Source organism: Vicia villosa, linkage group LG6 (genome assembly GCF_029867415.1).
Source record: "Vicia villosa cultivar HV-30 ecotype Madison, WI linkage group LG6, Vvil1.0, whole genome shotgun sequence".
In the NCBI taxonomy this organism is placed as follows: Eukaryota; Viridiplantae; Streptophyta; class Magnoliopsida; order Fabales; family Fabaceae; genus Vicia; species Vicia villosa.
In genome coordinates this window covers 164,152,908-164,173,227 of record NC_081185.1, presented here as the reverse complement: position 1 = coordinate 164,173,227, position 20,320 = coordinate 164,152,908, and the positions used below count along the sequence as shown (strand labels likewise).

Below are 20,320 nucleotides of genomic sequence, written 5' to 3'. Positions count from 1 at the left end.
TTTTGATTTTACTTTTTAAAATAATGCATTTAAATAAGTCATAACTCTCTTTCTCCATCCCTCCCAGAAATTATAGATTCATTAAGTTTTGAAATATCTAAACATATTTAAATTGTTCAAAGTATTAAACTTTAGGTGGATTAGATTTTAGAGTTTACTAGATCTCAAAACTCATAATATTTATACAAGAAATCATCACATCCACGAAATAAATTAAACTCTTAACATAATTAAATCAGGGATCGAAGAAGATCCAAACTCGCGGGACCTATCTGCATTCGAATCCGAGTCAACGGGTGAAAATCTGGGTGTCACTCGATATTTCGGGTGCGGATTTGGATGGTGTAAAATCCACACCCGAAACCCAAAACCACACCCGCTTAGATCTTAAATTACATTAGTGCCCCTAAATATATATAATTGTAACAAACTTGATGAAAAGTTTAAGACTTTATTTTAAATTTCAATGTTGACGAAAAATTGTAATGTTGATGTTGAAAAGTTGGAGTAAAATTGATGGGAAATTGTAATGTTGTTGTTGGAAAGTTGTAGGAAAATTGATGGAAATTTCAATGTTATTGTTGTATTTTATGTGTTTTGTTAGGGTTCGAGTTTTGGTGAAAAAACCTGAACTCAACGGATGTGAGCGTGAGTGATATTTTGCAACCCGAATAGTCTTTGGATTTGGGTTCGGATGGTGATTTCGCGTGCGGATTTGGGTAGTGTGAAACGCGCACCCGACCTTACCTGTTGCTATCCCTATTTATGTCCCAAAATCTGACCCAAATAAAAGCACCAAAATTTTTTAAGGGACTCTAGAATGTTTCTTTATTCTATAGAGGTTACTCTTTCTTTTCTACTCGTATGTGTCCTCTCCCACCATTATAAAAAATCACAACAACTCATAGCATTCGGAGATGCATGTTTAAAAGCATATTTTTTTACACACTTTTTAATACAAATTTTGATATATTTGGAGATTTATCTTCAAATACACCCAAATATTAATTAAACATGTTACTTTGAAGAGACACAATCATGAATTCATGATGGTGTTTATACTTAACAAATAATTTTGCAAGTGTTGTATCACAACAAAGAAATATGAAAACAGCTGTGCTATATGGCAAGAATAAAACAATTCACAAATATCACGAATAGGTATTTCTTTCTTAAAAAATATTAAAAGTAATGGAACTGCCATAAAAATTTCATAATAGCTAAAAAAATTCATTTCAATTATTAACTACAATCCATTGTCATCGCTTTATAATAGAAATATATATATATATATATATATATATATATATATATATATATATATATATATCATCCACTCATCTAGATTATTTTTCTTGAATTTAATTCACGAAAAAATCAATTATTTATCGAATTTTTTTTTCTTTTTTAACATTTTTATTTAAAATTAATGATGTATCCAAATTCGCGTAACCGAACAGAACCCGTGCGTATGCACGGGTTTGTTACTAACCAATATTTTAAGTCCAATGTAAATTTATGACAAATAATTCCTATGATTTTTAGTAATATTAAATAATTTTTAATTTAAAACAAAAAAGTTGAAATTTGTACCAATGAGGTATCAAACTCATGTCCGTTCAAGTTAAATGATAATCACTTTACAACTAGACAGATTAATTTCTATTGGTAATATTCCTAATAATGAATACTTAAGTTAATAATTCAGAATAAACATTTACTTATTTCAAATAACATACAAAAATTTAAAAGTAAATTTAATAAAATATAAATCATAAATATAATTAATCAAATAAAATTAATTAATTAATATTTAATTGAATTACTGTTAAATTAATAGTTTGAATTAACTAAATAATTTTAAAAATTAATTTATTATTTAATTTAAATTGATTAAATATTTTAACAATTAATTGAGTTAATATTAAATTAATTAATTATTATTTAATTTGAATTAGTTTGAAATAAATAAATATTTAGTTCTGCGCTATTTAATTTTAATTACATATAATTTAATTTATTTCTAATTGATTAAATAAATTGAGGATTTACATTTTATAAATTTTATTTTTATATTGGTGTATTATTTAAAAATATTTGGTTCAATTCCTTATAAGAAACAATTATGTCTTTTTGAATATTTAAAAAATGAAAAATAAACAAATAAAATACAAATTTTGTAAGAAATTAAATTAAACTTTTTTTTTTGTGATGAACTAATTTAGTTGTGTGATTTTTATGAGGGACTAAAATAAATCTTTCACTCTTTAAAATATAATGGATTACAATATCAAATATGACCGAGTGCAATATTTGCTAATATTTTTTTCAATTTTAAAATATAATGGATTACTATATTGTAACATGGATAAAAAATTAAAATGATATTATACTAGTTTCTTTATTTATTTTATAATTATGTTTAATTTTAAGAACAAGCTGTAAAGTTTTTATTATTTTATTTATGTATTCACAAATTTCCTTTAAATATTGTAAGAAGAAACTTTTTTAATTTTTTTTCATTAAAAGTCACTTTAGACCTAAAACTGTTGAATCAACCATGAATAAAATTTAATAAAAATATAACTTTTAGACAATATACAATATTTATTATTATAATAATCATAATAATAGTAAAAAAAAATTATTATTTGTCTTTTACTAAATAAACCGACATAACTTTTTATTTTAGTTATTTCTTAAAGAATATATTTATGGTCCAACTTATTTTTCTAATTAAGTATAAAGACAAGCACAAAAATAGCTAGCTCAATGCAGAATAAGATTTCCCTCATGAAACAAAAGAATCATTGGTTTGATCAAGTTGATGTGGTTACACCTTCACTTTCACCATTAAGTATTTGGTATTCTGTGTTCAGATTCTCATTTTCCTCAATAGTAGTACCTGCTGCAGGAACTGATTTTTTCTCTCTGATAAAAAGAAAAACAAAACACCCCAATAGTAATTAGTAACATGTGTTTTCTCTAACAAGTAACAACAATGAACTGATTATAGTTACAATTATATATAAATAAATAATACATACGTTGTAGAATAAATTGTTAGACCAATACCAACAACTGCAAAAGAGACAAAGTATAACCAATCCACCTGTAAATAATATTATTACATTGTCAAATTATAATGAAAATTAATATTTCAAAAAAAAAAAAACTTAAAATGAAAATTTGGAAAATAATACCTTTTGGTGATAAAAGAAAACTCTGAAAACCACTGCCCACATATCAGCCGTTAAAAGAGAAAGATTAAACATTGTTGATCCACTCAACTGCATGGGACAAAACTCCACTCAGCTGTAATATTCTAAACAGAATTGCCACATTGTCGCAAAAAGAGACGGTCCGTCTTTAGTTTTTAGAGGTTCTGTCTGGGTTAACTACAATTCAGTTGGGACAAAACAACTAGGGCACTAATTAGTCATAGTTTAACCTAACAAATCTATTATGCGATCCTATTTAGTCACAATTTAATTGTTGAAAATTTGAGATTCTGTGCTGTAGTCCATCTTACAGACCCTCAAGCCTCTAAGACCACCCTATGTCTCAAACAAGTAAACTAACCTTAAGAACAAAAGGAGCAAGTGAGTAAAAGATGAAGCTTGACACACCATAGCTAGCAAAAGCAAGGACCTGTTACAAATATGAATTTTCAGTGTTTTGTAGTATACCTAAAATGTTTTGGGAATTGACCACTTACAATATCTGCAGACCATTTGATTGATTCCAGAGTCTTCAATTCTAAAATTGAACTGTCAAATAATGGAGTAATGGAAGAAACTAAACCAAATTTAAATTTGTAGCATTAGGTTTCCTAATTGGAACCAAATTAGAATAATAAGAAGGATACACTTCAACGGCCGTAACTAGAAATCCATAAACACCGAGCATTGCAACTACTTCAACTCGATCTTTTTTCTTAACACAAAATTCCTGCATTTTATAAGATCATGAAAAATCAAGTTAGATTACTCGTTACTCCGCAACTTAAATGGTTTTCATAATTACTAGCGTGCAGACTGATACAGACACGAACACAGACAGGACACGCACTTACCTCGCCAACATTGCTTATTGCATAGAAAACTGTCCCTACAATAACAAGTACATCACCCAAGATAATTTTTGATCCACCTGAAAATTTTGAATTTGGAATCAAACTAATTAATTGATTGAAATGTTCTATCAAAATAGGTTTGAATAAATGAATGTGACTAACCTCCACCACCACTCCAAGTGTCAGAAAGTAAGACTAAAGAGAGACCAAGCACACACAATGTTCCACCAAATAACTGCCATAGTGAATATCTTGTGCCAAGGAAGATCCATGTGAGTAGAATCACCCAAGGCACTGTCCAACAGTCTAGTAATGTTACACTTGTAATTGAACTGTACTGATATGCTTTGATAACTGCATACAAAATCATAACTCGGAATTCAAATTAAATGCAAAAAAAATGTTTCATAGATGGAATGGAACAACACTACTTACCCAAGTAACACCCTTGAGCATCAGCAAAACCTAATAATAAATACCAATACCAAGAAACCTGCACAAAATATAAGGACTCACATGCATTGCAAGATCTCAAAAATTCCAACAATTTAAATTTATTAGGCAAAGATATCGTGGAAGCACCAACATCTCTTAACAAAAAAGTGTCAGGTGTTCGAAACATGTTAATGTGCAATGCAGACATGATATAGCACACGTGATTATGTTTCAATATATTTATTTATTAAAATTATAACTAGTTTTGACGTATCAGTGTTGGTATTGTACGTATCATTGTATATGTCGGTGTTTCTAGATATTAAAGAAGAAATGAAAATACATACCATAGGTTTTTGATGCCTATAAAGCAATATACTTCCATAAACCAAAGCTAAAGATCCATATGTAAGAAGGCTCTGAGTTAAAGGTGTATCAACACCTATATAAAAATCATATGAAAGTTTTAAAATACATATAACTCATAATTAATAACCAGAAAAATAACAGATTAAGAATACCAAATTCAGCAATGAGAGAAGTAGTGATGCTCATGAGTGCAACTGCGGAAGATACTATTTGACCAAGAAGAAGTATGCCAAGGACTTTTAGAGTTGCATTGCTGCTCAAGTAAATTCTCATGCTGGTCCAATTCATTGTTGAAAATTTTTCTTTCTTTGTTAATTCATTTTATGATAATATTGGAATGTGAACTGAATTTCATTGTGATTTGAGAGATGAATGATGATGGGATTTGAAATTCGGATGGATATCGCAGCCACCATTCTTTGTTATTTGAATTGAATGGTGAGTGAAGGGAAAATAGTATAGTGACTTTTTTGTTTTGTTTTGGTGGTTTTTTTTTTACTTTGTTACCTTTAGAATGGCCAATTTAACTTATCTTCGATGAGCACCCGCAAAAATTATCTACAATGATAAGGATAAAAATCTATAAAATGGACACAATCAATTATATATCAATTAAAATTAGTAAGTATGAGTGCAAGTACGGGTACTTTAGTATCCACCCGTCTCATTTCCGCACGATGTATAATTATATATTTTATTTTTATTATCATATACACGATTTTTATCAATTTTATTAAAAATATCACTATTCTTGCACGCATTTGAATATAAATGTTTTTTAATTTCTTAATTCAACAATAACATTTTTAAATTTTTTTCTAAAAAAAATATTGTTAAAAACTTAAAATGATATGATAAATTATAATTGATCAAACTTTTTATTTAAAAATATCAATAAACATGTGAGGCTTTGGGTACTTAGGTACTTAAAGGTACATGAATAAATATTGGTGGTCACACAAATATGAACTCAAGTACAAAGATTTTAATAAATCGGAGATATAGAATGTAGACGAGTATTATAGTACCCTATTCATACCATATCTATTATATCCCTAAGTCTTAAGTTGGTCCAAAATTATATAGTTTTTTTTCAATGAATGGTTTTTTTTGGAAAAATACATTGTACTTAATTAGTTTTAATTTTTTAGTTCATTATTTTGACAAAAGATAAAAATTAATATGTTATTTCCCCTTAAAAAATATTACATTATTACTTAACAGTTCAAAAATACTTTCAAAACGGGAAGTGAACCCACTAATCACAAAATTTTGAATATATGTTTTACTTTTAAAATCATTATGATTATAATTAATTTTTTTTATTATATGATTACTATTTTTTTAAGGAAAATGCTAACCAATGTCCTCGGGGCAATGATTAAGATCTTAAAATAGTAAGTTTATCTCGATAATCTGTGTATTTAATGTCTTAAAAATTAAAATATTAAATTTTTTATAAAATATTTTCTTTCTTTTGAATGCTTAATTATTACCCTGAGGACATAGGTTAACAAGACCTTTTTTTTAATTGTTGATTTATAAATATCAGTAACTCGTTTATTTTAAAGTTGTTGTAAGGGGTATTATTACACTAAAGGATTCTATAAATTAATTGACTGAAGGAAGCATGAGCTGTGACTACTCTCTAAGGTTTTGTTTGCGAGTTTGAAGGGGAAGAGAGGTGAGGGCTTTGGAAAATAGGAAGAATTGAGTGAAAAGAATAAAAAGATTTTGGCTAGGAGGGTTTTGGAGGGTTTGATTTTATTAATAACACCAAAAACCCCATAAAATGGGAGAACTAAAAAATTGTATTGAAGGAGGGCTTTGGAGGGTTTTGGAGGGCTTACATAAATTTTCTAAATATCTTTTAGGGTGTTATACTATTCTGAAAATTAAATATTTAGTAATGATAATGACTATTTTATCATTCTAAACAAAGTTATTTTTTCAAAAAATGTCAAATTTTTTTCTATAATTTTTTAAAATTTCGTATTCGGAAGTCTTCCCCTTTCCTCCCCTATAAACTCGCAAACATATTCTAAAACAGATACCTTTTTAATAACTCGTTAACCACACCTTTTGGTCCAGTCACAATTCATTGAAAATATGGTCAAGTGTCTCCTCATGTCTGAGGTACATAGGACAGAATATGGGACAATGAACCCTTTGCATTATCAATTCACTTCTGTCCGGAATAGCATCTTGTAGGATCCTCCAACTTAATATTTGTATTCTAGGCATAGTTATAGTCCTCCATAATTTTTTCCATGTAGTTCTACTCTCATTATTGTTGACTTGTTCTGGTTCTGGAAATTGCTTGATTATCTCCACATCATAGACACTAAAAAAATTTAATAAGGTCTAAATTTCACCTTGTCCCTCTTTTATCAAGTAGGTCCCTGCCCCAAAACATATTGAATACTACTGATTTTCAAATTAGGACTTTAAACCATCCTTAAATCAAGGATTCTCCCAAATGTTAGTTTTTTCTCATTACCAATTCTCCAAGAGCACCCCTTGAGAACATGCTCTTTGGTATATATGATGCTATTCCATATATAGCTATCACCTAGTTTAACTTTGGCTTCCAGAATGTTGCCCTTAGAAAAATATTTAGCTTTGAGACATCGATGCAACAAGGTGTTATTACTGCTATAGATTCTCCAGAGTTGTTTGACCAGCAGGGTTTGGTTAAAAATATTCAAATTTCTGAATCCCATACCTCCCTATTCTTAATTTGGCCCACTTTATTCCATTTTTTTCAACATATATCTTTATCTTTGGTCCTATTTGTGTTTTTCCGGCAGTAGTGTGTTTCATCAGCTTCTCAATATCATCACAAAGACTTTTTGGATATCATAGCATAATTAGTAGAGTATTTTTAATTTTAAAATAAAATTAAAGAAAAAAGAAAAAAACATTAAAAAAATAAATATCGACGGTACAATAGAAGAAAAGAGATAACTGTAGACTGTACATGTTAAAAATTCCCCTTTAGATCACAAATTCACAATTCACAAAGATATAACTTTTTCCCTTTACACTTTTTTTTTCCGTTCCCTTTACACTTTTTGTTAATGAATTTTCTTTACCTATTTTTTCTCTTATTTATTTCCCAAAAAAAAGTGCTATGACGATAATATTGTTTCCATCGCAGCACTAGATAGGAACGACCCTACCTCCCTTCCCACTCTCCAACTTGTTGCCACGCCTTCCCTCCAAACACGCATCAACTCTCCAACTTCATTAATATTATTTTCAATATTTATTTATTTATTTTTATCAATCAACGCCGTCCAATAAAGAAACTTAGATAAAACTGTGGGTCCTTTCCATTAAATTCAAAACAAAAAACCAAAATAAAAAATATCTATAATAAATCCATTGAATTTAAATATACGTCTAGTTTCATTGAATTTAAATAATATATAATACGTTAAGCTTTCTCAGCCGCTACGTTGTTCACCACAGCCGTCAAGCCAGCGTGTCTTTTGTTCTAATCCCATTCATTAATCAATTAATTTACACTAATCCTCAATTACAACTCTTTATTATTCTCATTCTATTAATTAATTAACTAATCTTTCCCCAGTTGAAAACGATTAATACCAATTTGTCCCCTTTCGCCGTTTCTTCCTCTCTCTCTCATCATAACCTTTCCTACTCTGTTATCTTTCCCGTTAACATTCTTTCTCTTCCTCTCAATTCCTCAACCACTCCTCTCTTCAATCAGGTACAATTTCATTCATAGTTCTTGAAATTTTCTCTTAATTTTTTCTTAATTTCGCGATTTGTAATCAAGATTCATCGTTTCGATTATTCTTTGAATTTTCTTGGAATCGAAACGATGAATCTTGATTGAAAATTCGAATATTCATCGGTTGATGTGACGGTATATTCGTTGTTGAAATTTCTGCAGGATTTTTTTCGTCTGAAAGAACAGATCTACCTGAATCCATGGCGGAAGAGCACCGATGTGAAACTCCGGAAGGCCACAGACTCTGCGCTAACAACTGCGGCTTCTTCGGAAGCTCAGCTACGATGAATTTCTGTTCAAAATGTTACAGAGATATTCATCTGAAGGAGCAAGAACAAGCCAAAACCAAATCCACAATCGAAACCGCTCTCTCCTCTGCCTCCTCGTCATCAACCGCCGCCGCTGCTGCCGTAGTTGTTGCATCTCCGGTTATGGAGATCGAATCTCTCCCTCAATCTCAACCTCAACCACCGGTACAGTCGATCGTGACCAACGCGGCGGAAGCTTCGATCAGATCGGTTCAACCGAACCGGTGCGGGACCTGTAGAAAACGGACCGGGTTAACCGGGTTCAAGTGTAGATGTGGAATCACGTTCTGTGGGACCCACAGGTACCCGGAGAAACACGAGTGCGGTTTTGATTTCAAGGCGGTGGGGAGAGAGGAGATAGCTAAAGCGAATCCCGTGATCAAAGCCGATAAGCTGAGAAGAATCTGATTTGATTTCCGCCGTTTGATGAAGGATGTGATTTCGATGATTTGATCTGGACCGTCCGATGCGGTCCTTGCCTACACAAACGAATCATGTGGCGACGCTGATGAAATGTAAAAAATCTATCTATTAAAAAAGGTTGAATAAGTCTTTTTCTTACGTGGCTTTTGCTTTGTGTATTAAATGGAAAAAAAAAAAGTGATTTCTTATGTTGAATGAAATTGAAAATTTTAAGTCTACATCTACGCGTTTGGAATTTACGGTGTTGTCCAAATGTAAAGCGTTGCTGTTTCATTTTTTACTATTTTATTCGTAGTATTATAGCAGTCCTACTCATTTCTTTTGTTGGCACTAGTGTTTGGTTAGACATATATGTTTGAAAATGAAAAATATGAATAGGTTCAAATGCAAACATCTGATATATTAATTTTTAAGAAAGCTGGCTGAATTCTTCATTAAAAATCGCATTTTATTGAGTTGTTACCTTTTAGAAAATTCTAAAAGAATTGTACCAAAAGGCATAGTCTCAAAGAAACATTCTTCAGCGCGTATTTAAATTATTATACAATTATCATAAATAGGCATTCATAACGAGGAGAAGCTTCTCATCAGTAACGGTTGGAATTTGAAGGGTTGGCAGGAGGTGGAAGGGTCATTGTTTCGCGTGCGTCTGGAGCATATAAAAAGCTAGGAACGATAAGCTGTTCTGCAATAAGGGGATAGATTCTGGAAAGCTACTTGAGGACGTAAAAGAGTACTCTCGTAGGTGGTTGTTCACAAAATCAATCAACATGAAAGAGAACGCAGCTCAATGGAATGCAAATCATTGGGCCTGCCTAGGCTGTACAGAATCATAAGTTTAACATGTTGGGACTGGATATGGAAATCTTATATTATGAGGTCTTTCAACTGTTATTGTTTCTCTCGTGTCAGATAGTTGTGTTGTTGTCTGTACATATTGTAGGATAGTCTCGTTGGTTTTTTGTTATCTTTTTAGCTTTGTGGTTGTCTTGTAGAGCAGGTGTCATTTCTTGGAGTTTGTGGTTGCTTAGGTTGCGGTGGCAGTGTGTGGCTTTTGTTTTCGGACATGTGATACTTGGTGTAGATTTTTCAATGTTTGTTGGCTCTTGGTAAGGAGTTTTATTACTCCTTACCATGTTTAATATACTTCTATTTTTCCTTTCAGCTATACCATTATAATGTGGTGTATAGTGAACAATGACCTAATGCTCTATACCTTCCTCATTTTAATATCTTGAAAATTCTAAAGAGGTGTATTCACCTCCACCATCTGTTCTCAGTTTCCTTAACTTGCATTCCCTTTGTTTCTCGAGATGCAATTTAAACTTATGGAATTGTTACTCTTCTTTTCAATAAGATGCCAGTGCACTTGCCCTGGATGTTTTGAATGATGTCAAAACTAGGAAAACTTTAGCAAACGGTATCTTTGAGTCATCATATGCACCTTAGTATTGAGGATCTTAGAATGCACCTAGAACATGTTTGCAAAAGGTATCATGCATCAAAAATGAATTACATAGCATTAAAAATCAGTTGCAAGCTTTAAAAATCACCTTTTACTCAAAACACAAGTGTATGTGTCGACACATACCTTTCATAGGTTAACACATACAACATTTTAGGTCGACATATAATGAAGAAATTACTTCTATGTCTGCACACCTAACAAAAGCACAAAAGACCGAGAAGGTGGATAAGGCCAGGAGTGCCATTATCTTATGCCTCGGGGATAAAGTTCTAAGGGAAGTCGCTAGGGAGAAAAATACGGTTGCAGTGTGGGTAAAAATTGAATCATTGTATTTAACCAAGTATTTTCCTCATATGTTGTGTTTAAAACAACAACTCTATTCATTCTAAATGGTGGAGAACAAATTCATAGTAGAGCAGTTGACTGAAATTCACAAGATTATTGATGATCTTGAGAATATCAAGGTGAAGATTGATGATGAGGAGAAGACTCTTCTCTTGTTGAGCTCATTACCCATATACTTTGAGAACTTTAAGCCCCTAAGGAAGGTACTATTACTTTGGATGAAGTCCAGACGGCAGTGAAATCCAAAGATATTTCAAAAGAGAAAGATTTAAAAATTGATGATAATGTTGAAGGCTTGAGTGTCTCATGAGGAGGAACTGAGCAAAGAGGAATAACTAAATAAAAGAGGTTTGACAAGTCAAAGGTAAAATGTTATAATTGTAAAAAACACAAGTCACTTTAAGAAGGATTGTTTTAAGAGAGAGGAAAATGATGATGTTGTTAAAGTTGTGGTTGTCTTAGATGAGGATGGTTATGATAATGTTGATGCACCATTGATATCGAGTTTTGAGACTAAAGGTAGTTGGGTCATAGAATCGGGTTCCTCTTATCATACGAGTCCAAATAGAATACTTTGAGACTTTAAAGTTGGAGGAATGTGGATTACTTCGCCTTTGTGATAATAAGGCTTGCAAGGTTCATGGTATTAGAACGCTCAAACTAAAATGTTTGATGATTGTAAGTTTCTTATTCACAATGTGAGGTATGTTATAAAACTTAAGTGAAATTTGTTTTCCATAAGCATGCTTGATGATCTAGGCTATTGCACTAGAGTTGAACGTGGGGTGTTGAAGGTTTCGCATGATAAAGTGGTCATTGTTAAAGAGTCTGAAATAAGAGGTCTATATATTTTAGAAGGTTCAAATAGTGATGTTCACTCATCATTAACTAATGAATACTTTCATAATAAGAACAAGCTATGGTATTTAAGGTTAATGCATGATGATTTCTTGAAATTTATTTTAGAACAGTTCAATAAATTTTACATAAAACAAAGGATAAAGATGCATGAGACTGCTGAATTGTCATTGAGTTTATGGAATAAGGCTAGTGTCAAAGCAACTTACATGTTTGGTAGATAGTTCTTTCAGAGGAAGAATAGTAAAACCTAAGGATGAATCTTTTAGAAACTATATGGAGAAAACTTTGTTTTAGGTGGAGTTTTATACTATATATACTAATATTAGTGAGGGAACGATTAGAGAGATATCTGATTATAACTTGACTCCTAATAAGGTAAGGAATGAGATTGTAGAAATTCAAAGGAACAATAATTCTAGTCTTGGATATTATGCTTTAAATGTGGTTGAAGGATTGCAAATACAGAAATAGAGACCTTCGGGGATGTGTTCGAAGGCATGTGGAGTAGATGATGGTTGAATTAACCATTCTTGTGGACTTGTCAAATTACCTAAGTAGAAAAGGATAATTGGAAACAAGTGGATGCAAGTGGCGAGATCAAGGTTTAAGAGTGAGTTAAACTTTATCAAGGTTATTAAAGAGTGATTCAAGATTTGAATAGAGCAGTAAGGTGGTTGGTGGTTAAATTGACACCACCATCAGTTTTGAGTCAAGGTGGATATTGTTATAATATGCCTTAAAACCTCAAGTGGGAAAGAGAAGGAAAATGACATATTTTGGTAATGACATACTCGCGTACATGTTTGTTAATGAGTTGTGTTTTTGGGATTCGTTATGAATATGTTAGGTTTTAGCAATTATAAATATGTCTCTTCTGTTATCCGCAATGTGACAATTTTAGAGTTTTAAAGTAAAATGGAGAAATAAGGGTTTAGGGAATTCCAAGGGAGAACATAGAAAGGCAAGAGTTGTTTTGGAAAACTTTGGAGTTATTTAAGAGAATTGAGAAATACTTATAAACACCTTGAGTTTGAGAGTTGGAGAGAGTTGGAATGATTGAGAAACTTTTGGGGTAGAAAATAGGGTTTGTTCTTAGACCTTGAAAAACTATTTTCTTGTAACTCATTTGTAATATCTTGTAACAACTTTTGGAGTATAGTGAATTGAAAAGCTGCTCTCTACCCTCGACGTAGATTATTTAATCGAGTTTGGGAAACAAATCTTTTGTGTTTATCGCCTTGCTTTATCTTCTTTTGCTAAATTCACTATTTATTGATTATTATTAATAAAGATCGTTTGTTTTGGTTGTTACTATTCTATGTCCCCATACATCAAAAATTTGATGTGAATTGAACCTTATAATTTTCACAAGACTAATTAGAAGCGTTCTATGTAACTTTGGAAGAACAAAAATGAGTTGAATTGAAAAATAATATAATTAGATTGAGCTCTTAGTATTTTTAAAAATACAAAGAAATGAAATTTACATAATTGTGCTTATATGTTTCACTTCTCCTAACTCAATATATCACCCAAGAAGTAGAGAAAATAACTACTATCCAATTAAACTTCAAATTATGTATCAACAAATATTGTTCAAAATTGTAATTTACAACTCTTCATTAACATCTTGTTGGAAATTTGGTATATCTGAGCAAGCTTTAACCTTGCTTAAGTTCTCTATCCAGATTCTATCAGCTACAACTGCATCCTTAACGTTGTTTCGATGTCATGACCATTCTGCATGAGTTTCATTTAGTATCTGTAACCTTCCATGACCAAAGCTTGGTTATCTAAACAACGAAAGCGGACTTGGAGGACTCTTAAACCTATTATCAACAAATTAGAGGTACGTTAGTAAAGAAATAATAAATAGTTAAATATACTTATCATATATTAAGATTTCAAAAAAATTAACACATTTAAAAAAGTTTATATTTAAATATCGTAGTATCTTACTTTAATGCAAGTCCCTCGCGATTTCCTCCATCTCCAATTGTCACGTACAGTGAACCGCACGAATCAGCCTTGTTATCATAAATTCGAGTCTGCAAATGAATCCAATTAATTAATCAATCAATCAAAATATATCATGTCAAACAACTAAAATTTATGAAAAACATTAATCTAAGAGATGATCACTTAGGAAGCGTTTGTATGCATGAACATGTCCAGCAAAAACCAAATCAACACGACCATTATAAAGCAACTCATCCATAGCTTCTCTCATTGCTTCACCTTCACCTTGATGCGCCTCATTAGTATTATACCAAGGCGCATGCACCAATGTAATGACCCAAGGTGTTTTCGCTCTATCAATCTTAGCAAGGTTTAATTTAAGACATTCGTATTGTTCCGAATCAACATTAAAATCGGCATATGAACCTAACAAGATGATATGAACCCCCAACAACATCAAAAGAGTAGTAGAGATTTGAGTTTGAACCACTTTCTTGAAATGACATTGGCCAACGTGTGTTGTAAGCTTCAAAGCCTTTTGGGTATATAAATGGAAAGATTTCGATTTCGTGGTTTCCTTCTGTTACCATCCATGTTCTTTTGCTAGCATATGGTTCTACTAAACGACCAAAAGAATCCCATAATGGTTGTTGGGAATCTGCATAGGATAAATCTCCTGGTAACAAGAAGACATCGTAGTCAGTTTTGTCGACATGTTTTAGGGTTGATGTTGTCCATTCAGTTTGTCCCAAGTCTCCTGCAGAGCATATAATATGTACATTATTATAAAAAGTGTTAAATATATTCGGTGGCAATTTTTTAAAAAACTCAACTCCTACAAAAGTATACAATTTTTTTAAAAAAAAAGTGTATTTAGTGCTTGAATTTGATTTCTTTAAAAGCAAAATAAAAACTATAATTGAACATAGTTAATGTAGGGATATATTTGAAAATTAACAACGGAAAAAATAAAGGTAAATTCCCTTAGTGATATCATTATGTGTCATATTCTGACATACATAAAAAACTTATTTTAGTATTCCAAGAACATAAATATATTTTATGTGTGACTTATTGTATTTTTTTTCTTTTGAAGAAACCCGTTTTAAAAGTTGTAATATCCGTGGGACCGTTCTGTCCTGCACTTATTTTTCTAGACAGTTAAGATTTTGGACCCGCACCCTCAACAAAATATGTCTCGTCTTTTTTTTTTTTTTTGGCTTTTGAAGAGGGGATCTAAACGGGTGGAAATACCAATTTGCCAACCCTATATGTGACCCACTTCAATTATTCTCAGCCCTTGCCCAGTTGCCACTTGCCCTAGCTACATTCTTTTTTTTTATGTAAAAGAATCTTGATTTTTTTTATAACAATGTATCTAATGAATTACCTGTCTAGTTATAACGTTTTAGATTACCCCTGCTTGAAAAATTGTTGTCAAGTTTGAGATTATGCGACAATGATTTCTAATAATACCACATTTACATTATTATAAAAGTTGTTTTTTTAGGAGACTTATGTAAAACTATCTAAGATCGTGTACACTTTAATCAGAGGAAGAATAGTAAGACCCAAGGAATGAATCTTTTAGAAACTATGATGGAGAAAACTCAGTTTTAGGTGGATCTTTCTATTATAGATATTAGTAGTAGTGAGGGAACGGTTAAAGAGGTATCTGGTTATCATTTGACTCGTGATAAAGTAAGGAATGAGATTGTAGCAAAGGAACGATAATTCTAGTCTTGGGTATTATGCTTTGAATGTTGTTGAAGGATTGCAAATACAGAAATAAAGACCTTCAGGGATGTGTTCGAATGCATGTGGAGTCAATGATGGTTGAATAACCATTCTTGTGGACTTGTCAAATTACCTAAGTAGAAAAGGGTAATTGAAAACAAGTGGATGCAAAGATCAAGGTTTACGGATGATTTAAACTTGATCAGGGTTGTTAAATAATGATTCAAGTTTTGAAGAGAGAAACAAGGTGGTTGGTGGTTAAATTGAAATCACCATCGGTTTCGAGTCAAGGTGGAGATTATTGTAATATGCCTTAAAACCTCAAGTGGGAAAGAGAAGGAAAATGACATATTTTGGTATTGACATACTCGCGTACCTGTTTGTTAATGAGTTGCATTTTTTATTCTTTATGGATATGTTAGATTTTAACAACTATGAATATGTCTCTTCTGTTATTTGCAATGTGACAATTTTAGAGTTTTGATGTAAAATGGAGAAATAAGGGTTTAGGTAATTTCAAGGGAGAACTAAGAAAGACAAGAGTTTTTTTTTTTTTGGAAACCTTTGGAGTTATTTAAGAGGATTGATAAATACTTATAAACACCTTGAGTTTGAGAGTTTGAGAGAGTTTGAATGATTGAGAAACTTTTGTGCAGAAAATAGAGTTTGTTCTTAGAATTTGGATAGCTATTTTCGTGTAACTCATTTATTATCTCTTGTAACAACTTTAGAAGTATAGTGAATTGGATAACTGCTCTCTCCTCCGACGTAGATCATTTCATCTAGCTGGGGAAACAAATCTTTTATGTTTATCGCTTTGTTTTATCTTCTTTTGCTAAATTTAGTGTTTATTAGTTATTATTATTATTAAATATCATTTCTTTTGGTTGCTATTGTGCTACTGTTCTTTGATGTGAATTGAACCTTATAGTTTTCACAAGACATTGCTATGCATACAAAGGTTAAAACCAATTAGAAGCATTCTATGTAACTTTGGAAGAACAAAAATGAGTTGAATTGAAAAATAATATAATTAGATTGAGCTCTTAGAATTTTTTAAAAATACAAAGAAATGAAATTTACATGATCATGCTTATATTTTTCACTTCTCCTCCTAACTCAATATATCACCCAAGAAGTAGAGAAAATAACTATTATCCAATTAAACTTCAAATTATGTATTAACAAATATTGTTCAAAATTGTAATTTACAGTTCTTCATTAACATCTTGTTGTGAATTTGGTATATCTGAGCAGCCTTTAACCTTACTTAAGTTATCTATCCAGATTCTATCAGCTACAACTGCATCCCTATCGTTGTTGCGATGCCATGACCACTCTGCGTGAGTTTCATTTAGTATTCGTAACCTTCCATGACCAAAGCTTGGTTCTCTAAACAATGAAAGCGGACTCGGAGGACTCTTAAACCTATTATCAACAATTTAGAGGTGCGTTAGTAAAGAAATAATGAATAGTTAAATATAGTCAATTGTAAGATTAGATATTAAGATTTTAAAAAAATAATGAATAGTTAAATATAGTCAATCGTAAGATGAGATATTAAGATTTCAAAAAAAAAATCCAAGTTAAAAAAAGTTTATATTTAAAGATTGTAGTATCTTACTTTAATGCAAGTCCCTCGCGGTTTCCTCCATCTCCAATTGTCACGTACATTGGACCGCACGAATCAGCCTTGTCATCATAAATTCTAGTCTGCAAATGAATCCAATCGATCAATCAAAAAATATCATGTCAAAACTACTAAAATTGAAGAATCATTAATCAAAGACATGATCACTTACGAAGCGTTCGTATGCATGAACATGTCCTGCAAAAACCAAATCAACACGAGCATTATAAAGCAACTCCTCCATAGCTTCCCTCATTGATTCACCTTCACCTTGATGAGCCTCATTAGTATTATACCAAGGAGCATGCACCAATGTAATAACCCAAGGTGTTTTCGCTCTATCGATCTTAGCAAGGTCTAATTTAAGCCATTCATATTGTTCCGATTCAACACTAAAATCAGCATATGAACCTAACATGACGATATGAACCCCAACAACTTCAAAAGAGTAGTAGAGATTTGAGTTTGAGCCACTTTCTTGAAATGGCATTGGCCAACGTGTGTTGTAAGCTTCAAAGCCTTTTGGGTATATAAATGGAAAGATTTCGATTTCGTGGTTTCCTTCGGTTACCATCCATGGTCTTTTGCTAGCATATGGTTCTACTAAACGACCAAAAGAATCCCATAATGGTTGTTGTGAATCTGCATAGGATAGGTCTCCTGGTAACAAGAAGACATCGTAGTCAGTTTTGTCCACATGTTTTAGGGTTGAAGCTGTCCATTCAGTTTGTCCCAAGTCTCCTGCATAGCATATAACATGTACATTGTTAGAAAAAGTGTTAAATATATTCACTGTCGATTTTAAAAAAAAAAAAACCTGAACTCCTACAAAAGTTGTATTCAATTTTTTTAAAAGTGTATTTAGTGCTTGTGTTTGATTTCTATAAAAGCAAAATAAAAACTAAAATAGGGATATATTTGAAAATTAACCATAGAAAAAATAAATGTAAATTCCCTTAATGATATCATTATGTGTCACATACATAAAAAAACGTATTATGGTATTCCAATAACATAAATATATTTCTTTCACATGTGTGACTTATTGTATTTTTTCTTTTGAAGAAAACCCCGTTTTAAACAAGTGACTTTTTTTTTTTCAAAATTCATATAGAATTACAATGTCCGCGGGACTTCTCTCTCTTGCACTCATTTGTTTTGAGGTAGACAAAGTTTTGGACTCACACCCTCAATAAAATCCGCCTCGGCTTGTTTATTATTTTTGCAGACTTTTAAAGAGTGAGTTTAAACGGGACAGACATACCCGTTTTCTACCCCTAAGTGTGACCCACTCCAATTATTCTCAGCCCACTGCCCAGTTGCCAGTTGGCCTAGCTACATTCCTTTCATTTTTTTTTTATGTAAAAGAATCTTGATTTTTTTTATAACAATGTATCTAATAAATTACCTGTCTAGTTATAAAGTTTCAGATTACCCCTGCTTGAAAAATTGTTGTCAAGTTTGATATTATGCGACAATGATTTCTAATAATACCACATTTACACTATTATAAAAGTTGTTTTTTTAGGAAACTTATGTAAAACTATCTAAGATCGTGTACACTTTACGCACCCTTCAATTATCAAAACCTTATCGTAAGCCACTTCTAACTATGCGTTATCTTGAAGCACTTACCATAACATAACTCCAAAAACAATTAATCATATGAAACTGAAACCAAATCGTGAAGCAAAAGAAACTTACCAACAATGACAAACTCAATAGGAAACTTGGACGGTGGTGTCTTGAAAGAAAACTCCGGACCCAAACCTCCACACCTGTAAAAGTAAGTCGTGTTTGCATCCAATGGCCCAATCACAGCGTTATGAATTTTACCAGATTTGTAGAAAAAATACTGGTACGAGGTTTTTTCTCCAAATGTTTTTTTATCATACACCCCTGGTTTTTTCCCATACTCCACTATAGTTTTTGCTCCCTTGTCTTCTGTTATCCATGATACTTTCATCTTGTCTTTCCCCACCAACGAGATATGAACCTGTTGGGGTTCTGAGTTTGAGCGTTGATGGGGTGTGATGATGAGTTGACTAGCTGGTTGTCGAACAAAAGTGTTTTCTTGAGACAGTAATGGTTGTGGGAAGACAAGGAAGAGGAAGAGGATTGGGACAGTGATCAAAGAGGTGCATTTTGCCATGAAGTTGTTTGTATGGGATTTTGAGATTGGAGATGTTGAAATGGAGGATGGAGGAAGAGAATATGAGATGGAATAATGCATTTGTTTTGGGTTGAAATGGCTTAGAAGTTTGATGATGATTTATGTGAAAATGTATTACTATCTTAAAGCAACAACCAACCACACGTTGTGTTATTGCTTTTTAGATCTCTTTTGGCTTTTGCTGATTTTAGGCATTTTGTTAGACACGTTAGCATTTGCCTACAAATTAGTACAATGTCGGTATTTTTATTTTGAGGAGTGCTAGCAACACTCTCTTTTCAACACTCTCTTCAACACTCACTTTTTTATTGGTTAAAACATATGTGGGTCCCTCACTTTAGAAATAGACCCCACATAAAGTGGTAGGACCCACACATGTTTTTACCAATAAGAAAGTGAGTGTTAGAGAGAGTGTTGAAAAGAGATTGTTGCTAGCATTTCTCTTTTATTTTTTGTGGGAACTTTATGGTTTACTTAAGTTTTGATGTATACGTTTCCACTATAATAAATTGTTTAATTAAGCATTTTTATGAAGTTGTAAGCATATGCTTCATGTCGGTATTCTCATTATTGCTTTTTTTTTTCTGATTAGAGTACAATGCTGACATCCTCATTTATGGAGCATGGAATCAAGTTAGGCCTATTAAAAACTTTGTGTCAGACAATATGGGGAGGAAAACTTCCACGAAACAAAATTGAGTTGATACAGTGTTCTTAAGTTACTACTATTTCTAAACGTAATTGAATATTTTAAGCCGGGTTGCTTATAAAATAGGA

General features: G+C 31.8%; 3 protein-coding genes and 1 pseudogene across 4 annotated transcripts; 1 reads left to right on the top strand and 3 right to left on the bottom strand.

Annotated features, from left to right (window-relative positions):
• Positions 1–2,631: 2,631 nt before the first annotated feature.
• LOC131613088 (uncharacterized) lies at positions 2,632–5,275 on the bottom strand. 2 transcript variants are annotated; one of them, XM_058884801.1, is made up of 11 exons: positions 5,032–5,274; positions 4,858–4,952; positions 4,511–4,568; positions 4,238–4,429; positions 4,076–4,152; positions 3,869–3,951; positions 3,719–3,770; positions 3,583–3,651; positions 3,204–3,290; positions 3,048–3,112; positions 2,632–2,931 (listed from the first exon to the last, which is right to left on the bottom strand). In XM_058884801.1, exons 1-11 carry the CDS (start codon positions 5,165–5,167, stop codon positions 2,820–2,822), a joined length of 1,026 nt encoding a protein of 341 aa, XP_058740784.1. In that variant the 5' UTR covers positions 5,168–5,274; the 3' UTR covers positions 2,632–2,819. The 2 variants fall into 2 exon arrangements, with proteins under 2 accessions (XP_058740784.1, XP_058740785.1); XM_058884802.1 differs by lacking the exon at positions 3,719–3,770 and having other exon boundaries at positions 3,583–3,634; positions 5,032–5,275.
• A 3,106-nt stretch (positions 5,276–8,381) lies between these two features.
• On the top strand, positions 8,382–9,588 carry LOC131610979 (zinc finger A20 and AN1 domain-containing stress-associated protein 4). The gene is made up of 2 exons (XM_058883087.1): positions 8,382–8,615; positions 8,802–9,588. Exon 2 carries the CDS (start codon positions 8,840–8,842, stop codon positions 9,353–9,355), a length of 516 nt encoding a protein of 171 aa, XP_058739070.1. The 5' UTR covers positions 8,382–8,615; positions 8,802–8,839; the 3' UTR covers positions 9,356–9,588.
• A 4,578-nt stretch (positions 9,589–14,166) lies between these two features.
• On the bottom strand, positions 14,167–15,851 carry LOC131615233 (purple acid phosphatase 22-like; annotated as a pseudogene).
• A 935-nt stretch (positions 15,852–16,786) lies between these two features.
• Positions 16,787–19,757, bottom strand: LOC131610977 (purple acid phosphatase 22-like). Its single transcript, XM_058883085.1, has 4 exons — positions 19,075–19,757; positions 17,543–18,111; positions 17,365–17,453; positions 16,787–17,168 (listed from the first exon to the last, which is right to left on the bottom strand). Exons 1-4 carry the CDS (start codon positions 19,601–19,603, stop codon positions 16,949–16,951), a joined length of 1,407 nt encoding a protein of 468 aa, XP_058739068.1. The 5' UTR covers positions 19,604–19,757; the 3' UTR covers positions 16,787–16,948.
• Positions 19,758–20,320: the final 563 nt, after the last annotated feature.

Coding starts and splice junctions, on each gene's coding strand:
- LOC131610977 (XM_058883085.1), bottom strand. CDS start 19,603: ATGCATTATTCCATCTCATATTCTCTTCCTCCATCCTCCATTTCAACA. Junction 18,112..19,074: donor TATTGAGTTTGTCATTGTTG/GTAAGTTTCTTT, acceptor TATGCTATGCAG/GAGACTTGGGACAAACTGAA. Junction 17,169..17,364: donor CGCGAGGGACTTGCATTAAA/GTAAGATACTAC, acceptor TGTTGATAATAG/GTTTAAGAGTCCTCCGAGTC.
- LOC131610979 (XM_058883087.1), top strand. CDS start 8,840: ATGGCGGAAGAGCACCGATGTGAAACTCCGGAAGGCCACAGACTCTGC.
- LOC131613088 (XM_058884801.1), bottom strand. CDS start 5,167: ATGAATTGGACCAGCATGAGAATTTACTTGAGCAGCAATGCAACTCTA. Junction 4,153..4,237: donor CACTTGGAGTGGTGGTGGAG/GTTAGTCACATT, acceptor CAAAATTTTCAG/GTGGATCAAAAATTATCTTG. Junction 3,291..3,582: donor TTGCTCCTTTTGTTCTTAAG/GTTAGTTTACTT, acceptor TGTCCCATGCAG/TTGAGTGGATCAACAATGTT.